Source organism: Microtus ochrogaster, unplaced genomic scaffold, assembly GCF_000317375.1.
Source record: "Microtus ochrogaster isolate Prairie Vole_2 unplaced genomic scaffold, MicOch1.0 UNK31, whole genome shotgun sequence".
Classification (NCBI taxonomy): Eukaryota; Metazoa; Chordata; class Mammalia; order Rodentia; family Cricetidae; genus Microtus; species Microtus ochrogaster.
In genome coordinates this window covers 1-8,011 of record NW_004949129.1, presented here as the reverse complement: position 1 = coordinate 8,011, position 8,011 = coordinate 1, and the positions used below count along the sequence as shown (strand labels likewise).

The 8,011-nt window shown below is 50.1% G+C and overlaps 1 protein-coding gene across 1 annotated transcript; it reads right to left on the bottom strand.

The window, feature by feature from the left end:
* Positions 1-1,133: 1,133 nt before the first annotated feature.
* On the bottom strand, positions 1,134-7,706 carry Nt5c3b (5'-nucleotidase, cytosolic IIIB). The gene is made up of 4 exons (XM_005368371.3): positions 6,996-7,706; positions 4,919-5,081; positions 2,836-3,036; positions 1,134-1,664 (listed from the first exon to the last, which is right to left on the bottom strand). The coding sequence occupies exons 1-4, from the start codon at positions 7,001-7,003 to the stop codon at positions 1,530-1,532; spliced, it is 507 nt and encodes a 168-aa protein (XP_005368428.2). The 5' UTR covers positions 7,004-7,706; the 3' UTR covers positions 1,134-1,529.
* Between the last annotated feature and the right edge of the window lie 305 nt (positions 7,707-8,011).

The window sequence follows — 8,011 nt, the reverse complement described above, 5'->3', positions numbered from 1 at the left end:
TGGGGACTGGTGTATGCTGAGGACGGTGTGTGCTGGAAACTGGTGTGTACTGGGGACGGGTGTGTGCTGGGAACAGGTGTGTGCTGGGGACGGGTATGTGCTGGGAACTGGTGTGTGCTGGGAACGGGTGTGTGCTGGGGACTGGTGTATGCTGAGGACGGTGTGTGCTGGAAACTGGTGTGTACTGGGGACGGGTGTGTGCTGGGAACTGGTGTGTGCCTTCTGTTCAGGAGGGCGTATGAACGACTTTCTCTAAGGGTGTGAGAGAAAAAGTCCAGGGGAGCCAGCTCTTCTGTTTGTTCTTTGACAAAAGCCACAGGGAGAACGCCCCTAGGTCTTCACTCCCCGAGTGAACAGAACAAAGAGGGAAGGAAGCTACAGACAGTTGATATTGCATAGAAGTGCATCCATGATTTCCGCTTGGCTCCACCATCTTCCCGAGGGTCTGGTCTCAAAGCCCTTTAAGGGGCCTGGAGAGGTGGATCAGTGGTTATGAACACTGGCTGTTCTTGCAGAGGATCTGGGTTCAGTTCCCAGAGCCCACATGGTGGATAACAGCCCGTTGGTAACTCCAGTTCCAGGGGATCTGGCACACTCTTCTGACCTCTGCAGTCACCAGGCACACATCCGGGGCAATACATCCATGCAGAGAAACACTCATATACATGAATTAAAACAAAAAATAAAATCCCTTTCATGTCATGTTGGTGGTACTGGACCAAAAAGTGGAGGAAAGATCCAAGGACATATGGAAAATGGACACTCAAATGGATCCTCTGTGTGTGTGTGTGGGGGGGGGCGTCTCAGACAGGGCCACCTCAACCCAGCTGATGTCAAGTGTCAAGGCTGTACCCACTCCAGGTCAGGATCACACAGTCCCATCACGACCCTTCCAGATCTACACACTCCTGGGCTAGTCCGGGATTCAGGCTGCAGGCAGACTCACACAGCACTGACACGGGGTTTCTCAGCTTTCCCACTGTCCCCAGCCTCTGTTCTGTGGCACTCCAGGGGTCCTTCACCAGCCCTTGTGCCTTGAGGGTGGAGGTTTGGGTTGTACACCCAACTCCCGCACTGTGAGTTGGAGCTACTCTTTTGTTTTTTAAATAAATTCACACATCATATTTGTTTGATGTACAGCTTTACTTTTTCTTCTTTTACAGTGCTAGGGAAGAGACCCAGGGTCTGCCACATGCTAGACAGGTGCTTCGCCACTGAGTGGTCTGTATTCCCAGCTCTGAAAACTGTCTTAGAACGAGCCCTTGGACTAGATGGTCCGTAGAAGGCTAACATGCTGTGGTCCCCAGTTCACTTGGAAGCACACTTGCTGCCCTCCCCTCCGACAGGCAGGGCCTCCTTCGAGCCTCTTGCTAGCAGGAGGAAGGCAAAGGCCTAGGGAAGGAGTCAGAGTGAGGAGGGCCCAGCAGCTCTCGGCTGCCCTGGACTTCTCTCGGCGCTCACACAGGAGGCTTCGTGGGCAGGCATTCCCCCTCCTCACTGCCTGCAGGACCTGGCCTGAGTCTTCGTACTTAGGAGCCCTGTAGCTCCATGCAGTCCCCCTGGCGCAGGATATGCTGCAGCAGCCCGTTGACCACGTCCAGCGTCTCGTCCTTCTCCAACACAATGTCATAGGAATCCATGTACCGCTCCCGCCGCTCCTCCACCTGCCCGGGGAAGCAGATCTGAATCCCCCAAATGTCTTTCTTTGCATCCTTTGCTCTCAGGCCTCTGGGGCCTGGGGGAGAGGCATGCAAGCACCACTCCTGGGCTCTCCTGTGAAAGCCTGGAGAGTTCAAGGTTATAGGGACACAGGAAGGCAAATGAGGAGCACTGGGCCGGTGTCAAACAGACAGTAACAAGAACCAGGCGTCACAAGTAGTCTTCATATGACTCTGGCATCCACTGGGCTCCTGCCTCTCCTGGCTGGGTCCACCCTTCTGGCCACCTTCTCTGAGCCCTTCTGGTCTGTGCCCTGTCCACCCCTACCTGCCTCTGCTGTTTTTGTCTCCTTTTATAAAGTCATGCTTCCATCCCTGGCATTTCCCATCTCAGTCAAGCTAGAGAAACCCTGTCTCAAAAGCCAGAACCAACCAAACGAACAAAAAAGTCACCTCCAAGAAACCCAAGGATGAGAGTTAAATAGGATGGCAGCATTTGCGTGACTAGACTGGGAACTGACACGTGGTGATTGTACAGCCACGCATGTAAGGCTGATGTGACCTTCTTCTCTCACGTCTTGAGCCAAGTCATAGTGGAAAGAGCTGAGGCTCTGGGATGTAACTCAATGATAGAGCATTTACCTGGCTTCTCTCAGGTTCTATGCTCCTTTTCTTGCATGTGCGTGCGCGCGCGCACACACACACACCCCAAAAGAGAGATCATAAATCATGGTTTGATGGTAAATTCATGTAATTCCATCATTTAGGAGGCTGAGGCAAGATGGTCAGAAGTTCAAGGCCAGCCTTAGCTACAGTTTGAGACTAGTTTTGGATACATAAATTCCCATTTCACCCCACTCCCCACCACACACATGGGGGGGGGGGGAATACAACTATGGCCCTCCTCTGTAGCTCTAATCCTTTCCACAATATTCAGTACATGAAAGGCATGCAAGAGTGTAAAAAGGCCAGGCATTGGAGGCGCATGCCTTTAATCCCAGCACTCGGGAGGCAGAGGCAGGCCTGAATTCAAGGTCAGCCTGGTCTACAAGAGCTAGTTCTGTGACAGGCCCCAAAGCTACAGAGAAACCCTGTCTTGAAAAACAAAACAAAAAAGGGTGTAAAAAGGAATCGATTCAGAAGCCATAGGGGAAAGCCCAGCCAAGCCCCTGCTTACCTTGTCGTTTAGGAAGCCAATCTTGAGAATGTTCTTCACCCCAGGGACCCCATCAGCCATAGTGAGGTCCCCCATGGAGTCTCCAAGCAGGATGATGTTGGTTTTGCCCTGAAGCTGCTGGAAGTAACCAGAGTTCTCACACACGGAGCTATTCTTGTTATAGGTGTGGATGAGTTGGCCCTTGAAGCCTTGCAGGAAACCCTAAAACACAAGAGACAGAGAGCAAGACTAGGGAGACCCATGGAGCACAGGGGTCTGTCATGGGAAGAACTCCAAACCCAGAATAATGGCAAAGTTTTACTGTAGCCTGAAGGAAGGGCTGGAAAACTAGGCTGGATTTGGTCTGCTTCTCTATATGGTTGCACGGAACACAGCTGGCCTCATTTGTTTGTGTCTTGCTTTTGGGTGCATTCTGGGAGGTGATGGCAAGGTTGAGGGGAGGTGCAAGAGTGCTGCCCACAAAAGCCTTAGCCTGCATGGCTGGCCTCTTCCCGAGTCACTGGGATTTAGCCCAGGGCCTTACACTTGTAAGCACTGCACCACTGAGCTTCGCCTCCAACTCTTCCCTGTTTTTCTTTTGAGACAGGGTCTCTCTGTGTAGCTTTAGCTGGCTGTGAACCCAGAGGTCCGCTTGTCTCTGCCTCCTGAATGAGAGGATTAAAGGTGTGCACCATCCACTGTGCCAGTTTTCTTTCTTTCTTGTTTTTGTTTTTGAGACAGGGTCTCACTACACATCCATTGCCCTGGTTATTCTACAACTCACTATGTGGACCAGGCTGGTCTCGAACTCATAGATTCCGGGATTAAAGGAGTGCACCACCATGCCTGCCCCAGTGAGACCCATCTTTTGCCATCTAGGCTTCCCAGGCTCTCCTTGGATTTGTTCTGCAGCTCAGGCCAGGCAGGTCTTGGACTTTCAGTGTTCTAAGTCTCCTGAGCAGCTGGGACCACACGCCTGTGCCTCCAGGTCCAAACCGCTTGGCCTTTTATAGGAGAACTTTGTAATTTCTGTTGTAAACAATGACCATTAAGTGTTCCTGATTTCCATTCTGGTGGAAACCCTGGAATACAAAAGCTGCTTGGTCAGGCTGCAGGAACCATTCAGAGGTAAGAGCAGCTGCTGAAAGGCCAGGGTCAAGACTCTCACCTGAAAAAACAATGTTCTCTGGGTCACATGCGTTGTTAGCACTTGGCTATAGGCCATTAAGAGGGACAAAATTTCACTAATGATTTGTTTGAGACAGGGTCCTGTAGCCCAGTGAATCTGAAACTCATTATGTAGGCGAGGCTGGCTTTGAAATCCTAAGGATGCTTCCTTCACCTCACAAGTACTGGGATTAAAGGCACAGGCCATCATGGCTACCCACTCAGCAGTGAAAGCTTGGGTAAACTGGAGCCCTGACCTCTGGCTTTCAATACGCAAGTCAAGGTATATGCCCTCCGGTACCCAGGGTGACAGACAACCTATGATGGTGTCACAGGGCTATGGTGACAGAGAGCTGACTGCTGATCCTTTTTTTTTTTTTTTTTTTTTGGTTTTTCGAGACAGGGTTTCTCTGTGGCTTTGGAGCCTGTCCTGGAACTAGCTCTGTAGACCAGGCTGGTCTCGAACTCACAGAGATCCGCCTGCCTCTGCCTCCCGAGTGCTGGGATTAAAGGCGTGCGCCACCATCGCCCGGCTGACTGCTGATCCTTTTAAAGTAACACACAAGCTGGGTGTGGGGGTAAATGCTTCAGTCCCAGCATGTAGGAGGGAGAGCCTGGTCTATAACAGTGAGTTCTAGGACAGCCAGGGCTACAGAGAAAGACCCTGTCTCAACAAAGAAAGCAAGTAATCCATAAAGCCAAGTGCCAGGACTCATACCTATCGTCCCAGCCATGTGGGAGCCGAGGCCAGAGGACTGAGCTCAGGAACTCCAGGCCAGTCTGGGTAATGTAGCAAGACTCTCGTCTCAAAGAAAGGAAGGGGCAACCAGACTAAAAATGCCCACCAGAGGGCAAAGAGGCCAGATGGTAAAGCAAAAAGGCCCATAGGCTGGCAGCCCACCCCGCCTCTTTGCAGCCCGCCTGAGACGTGGCTCACATCCTCACTGAAATCCATGTAGTTAGACACAATGTGGATGTTGGGGTGGAACACTTTCATCTGCCGGATAATTTCCTCCAGGACATCCCCGATGCCCGCCGAGAAGATGAAAAGCGGGATGTTGTTCTGGTAGAGTGTGTCGAAGAAAGTCTTATATCCCTCCCTGTAAAGAGACAAGGGCTGTGAATGGCATGGCCCTCCCTACTGCTATTTTATTTTCTACTCAGGTTGGTATTTTTGTGCGTATGTGTGTGCGAGCGTGGAGGCCAGAGGTCAACTTCTTGAGTGTCCTTCCTCAGGAGACATTCATCTTTCCTTTCCTTTCCTTTCCTTTCCTTTCCTTTCCTTTCCTTTCCTTTCCTTTCCTTTCCTTTCCTTTCCCTTCCTTCTTTCCTTTTCTTTTTCGAGACAGGGTTTCTCTGAGTAGCCCTGTCTGTCCTGGAACTTACTCTGTAGACCAGGCTGGCCTCGAACTCACAGAGATCGACTTGCCTCTGCCTCCCAAGTTGCATCACTACGCCTGTCATTTATTTTTGTTTTTGAAAATACTTATCATTGTATGTTTATGCGCACAGATGTGCCACAGCACACGTGTGGAGGCCAAAGAAAACACCATGGAGTCAGTCCCCCTCTCGACCTTTACATGGGGCTGGGATTACAGTAGCCAGCCTTGTATGACAAGCATCTCACCCACCCCTCACTTTGTTTCGAGGCAGGGTCTCTCACTGGGATCTGGGGCTCACTGGTTAAGCAGGCCAGTCAGTCCCAGGGATTTTCCTGTCTGCACTTCCCCAGTGCTGGGATTACAAACTCATCCTACCAGACCCAGCTTTCAGGGCAGAGTGCAGGCCTGCATGCTTCATGAAGTAAGCACTTTACCAACTGGGCCACCATCTCAGCACCTCAGGCAAGGAATTTTTAAATTATTTTGTTTGTTTATACATAGTATAACATATAGACACACATATAAACATGGGAGATCTCTCTTTCTTTCTTTCATTCATTCATTCATTTATTTATTTATTTATTTATTTATTTATTTATTTATTTATTTTGAGAAAAGGTCTTCCATTGTAATCCTGACTGGCATGGAACTGTAACTTGCTATATAGACCATGCTGGCCTCAAACTCAAGAGAGCCACTTGCCTCCTGAGTGCTTGGATTAGAAGTATGTGCCACCCCACCAGCTTTTTCCTTTAAAAACGAAAACCTGGGGGGACTGACTGGAGAGATGGCTCAGCAATGTTAGGAGCACTTGCTGCTCTACCAGAGGACATGGTGGCTCACAACCATCCATGACCACAGCTCCGGGGGAGCCAATGGCCTCTTCAGGCCCACTCGGGTATCAGGCACACATGGTATACATACATAGGTGCATGAAAACATATATACACAAAATAAAATAAACTCATGTAAAAAATTAAGGCTCTGTGCGTTTAACTCTGGTGGAGCTCTTAACAGCTTGCTCAGAACACCTACACCACAAACAAAACTCCCCATATAAACCTCAGGTGACAATGTATGGTCACACAGCCCCAGCACTCAGGAGGCAGAGGCAGGGGGGTCTCTGAGTTCAAGGCCAGCCCAGTTATAGAGTGAGCTCCAGACAGCTAGGGTTACACAGAGAAACTCTGTCCTAAAAAATCAAAATGAAATAAAATTTTAAAAAAAATTTAAAAAAAGGATGCTAGTCAACCAGAGGGACCAGAGTTCTGGTGTGTGTGTGTGTGTGTGTGTGTGTGTGTGTGTGTGTGTGTGTGTGTGTTTTTTCAAACCATCATTTAAAAGGAGTTGGCCCTTAGGAGATGAAGGTCTGGCCATTTTGCACAACATCTCACTGAAGCAAATGGCTTCTGGGGCTACCTTTCCTTCTCCTAGCCCCTAACCACTCAACCCTCCCCAGCCTTCTCTGCCTGGGCCAAAGTTTTAGACTGGCTTTCATTTTTATTTTTCAATACAAGGATGGAATTTATAAGCCCCCAGCATGCCAGGCAAGTAACTAACCAGGGAGCCACACCCCAGCCCACAAAGCTGCTCAGACTAGTCTGGCAGAAACACTTAGAGCAAGGGGCTTACCTGAGCATTGCCGTAGAGTCTCTAACCACCTGCGCTATCTGGAATTTCTGTATCCTTTGCTGGCACAGGAGATTGTGGGCTTTGGACCACCTAGGAACAGACAACCCACACACCCCAAGTCCCAGTCACCCCAGGAAGTCGAACGCCTCGTCCCTTGTCCCCTCTGGTAGTACTCACTGGGGGAATGAGCACATTCTGCCACACAGAGGCAGCTCCTGAAGAACTTTAAGAGATCCTTAGAAGGAAGTTGGGAAAGGAGGGCTACGCAGTGAACCAGGGAGAGCAAACCTCTTCTGAACCCCTCCCCCGTGGGGACCTAGGACACTATCCATGGATGCCAGGTTTTGTTTAACAGGGTCTTGTATAGTGCAGGCTAGTCTACAACTTCCTGTAAAGCCAAGAACAACCCTGATCCTCCTGCCCCATTTCCCCAGCACTAGGATGATAGGCATGTTCCACCATGGCCAAGCTTAGCGGTGCTCGCTTCTATTTTGGGGTTTGACTGTGTCCCCAAGTTACCAACTGGAACTCTGTGGTGGTCTGAATGACAATAACCCCTGTAGGCTCATAAATTTGAGTGATCCCCAAAGTTGGTGGAACTGTTTGGGAAGGATCAGGAGGTGTGGCTTTGTTGGGGGTATAACACTGGGGGTGGGTTTGAACTTTCAAAAGCCATGCCTGTTTCCTGCTGCCATGTTCCCTGACATGAGGGTCATGGTTCACCCTCTGAACTGTAAGCCCCCCAAAAAACTCTTTCTTCTACCAGTTGCCTTGGTCACGGTATCTTAGCACAGCAATAAAAAGGTAATTACGACAATCCCTGACAAGAGGAGTTGGGTCAGGGGGCTTTGCCCTTAAGAATGAATAATGTGCAGGGCGGTGGTGGCGCACGCCTTTAATCCCAGCACTTGGGAGGCAGAGGCAGGCGGATCTTTGTGAGTTCGAGACCAGCCTGGTCTACAAGAGCTAGTTCCAGGACAGGCTCCAAAACCACAGAGAAACCCTGTCTCGAAAAA